General features: G+C 38.0%; 1 protein-coding gene across 1 annotated transcript; it reads right to left on the bottom strand.

Annotated features, from left to right (window-relative positions):
• Positions 1 to 380: 380 nt before the first annotated feature.
• LOC142180883 (uncharacterized) lies at positions 381 to 809 on the bottom strand. The gene has a single exon (XM_075252986.1). The coding sequence runs from the start codon at positions 807 to 809 to the stop codon at positions 381 to 383; it is 429 nt and encodes a 142-aa protein (XP_075109087.1).
• Positions 810 to 1698: the final 889 nt, after the last annotated feature.

Below are 1698 nucleotides of genomic sequence, written 5' to 3'. Positions count from 1 at the left end.
AATTGTTTTCAGTCTTCTTTGCCTTCCTTGTACATATATCATATGTATATTATATAGTCCCCCAAGTGTTTGAGCTTTGAAGTATGCAATCTCGAGCACTTGATTATTCCTTCCATGCAGTCCTTTTCCTAAAAATGAAAAACATACAGGACTCGGAGGTACGATTTTAGATGAAGACTGCTTAACCCATTTAAATTTCCATCAGAATAGTTGTAACCCTAGACCGGGAATTATGTTCTTTCCATGTGTCTTTCAGGTCATAATTCATCATTTAGTGCAGGCTAGCTTTTTGCCTATCATCTAAAATCGTTAGTAAAAGTTTCATAATTCAAAAATAAAAATCGTTAGCGAGGATACCTGCCCCTGGGTATTTCCTTTCCTTAGAAGTAGTATCTCTTTAGATGAACAACATTCCAATTTGAAGGTAGAATCTTGCCATCCAATGTTTCAAGCTCGTATGCTCCTTTTCCTGTGATACCATGAATCTTATAAGGTCCTTCCCAAGTTGGACTTAACTTTCCTGCATTGGCTGCCCTCATGGATTGGAAAACTTTCTTGAGTACGTAGTCCCCAATCTTGAAGTATCTGAGACGAGCTTTCCGATTGTAATACTGCTCCATAACTTGTTTTTCTGCTGCCATCCTTATTAATATAGCTTCCCTCCTTTCTTCAAGTAAATCTAGGTTTTCTCGTGTCTCTTCTTCATTCGATTCCTCGGTAGCTTGTGTATATCTCGTACTTGGTTCCCCTATCTCGACTAGAATTAAGGCTTCAGCTCCGTATACAAGTGAAAATGATGTTTCTCCCATACTTGTTTTTGCTGTTGTTTGGTAAGCCCATAAGACTCCAGGTAGTACCTCTGGCCAATTGCCTTTAGATCTTCCAGTCTTTTCTTCAAGTTGTTGATAATGACTTTATTTGTTGATTCAGCTTGTCCATTACCCACTAGATGGTAAGGAGTTGAAGTAATCCTTCTAATTCACCAACTTTGAAAATATTCTATGATTTGTGAACCTATAAATTGTGGGCCGTTATCACATACGATTTCCTTCGATACCCCAAACCGGCATATGATAATCCTACAGATGAAGTCTCTGACCTCTTTTTCTCGTACCTGATTGAAAGCTCCCGGTTCTACCCACTTAGTAAAATAGTCAGTGATCACTAATAAAAATCTTACCTTGCCTTTGGCTTATGGTAGTGGACCTACGATATCCATCCCCCACTTCATAAAAGGCTATGGTGCAATGACCGGATGTAATAATTCAGCTGGTCGATGCATGTTGTTACCATATCTTTGACACTTGTCACATTTTGCCACAAAATTTTCTGCGTCTTCTTCCATTTTTGGAAAATAACAACCGGCTCTAGTCATGGTTTTTACCAAAGATCTTCCTCCAACATGATTTCCACAATGTCCCTCGTGTATTTCTCTCATCACGTATTCTGTTTTTGAAGGCCCGAGACATCTTGCTAGAGGATCACCGAACATTTTTCGATAAAGATTGCCTTGATTTAAACAGTAGCGAGGAACTTTTTTGTGAAGTGCCTGAGCTTTTTTCTTATCCTCTGGAAGTATTCCATACTATAAAAAATTGACAATTTCATTTCTCCAATCCCAAGTTAAATTATTGTAATTTACCTCGTTTTTATCTTGGTCAAGCATTGAATGAAACAAATGTATCACAGAAGCATTTT

The sequence above is a fragment of the Nicotiana tabacum genome, chromosome 5 (assembly GCF_000715075.1).
Source record: "Nicotiana tabacum cultivar K326 chromosome 5, ASM71507v2, whole genome shotgun sequence".
Classification (NCBI taxonomy): Eukaryota; Viridiplantae; Streptophyta; class Magnoliopsida; order Solanales; family Solanaceae; genus Nicotiana; species Nicotiana tabacum.
The sequence above is the reverse complement of the archived record's forward strand: the minus strand, read 5'-3'. Positions and strand labels throughout refer to the sequence as shown.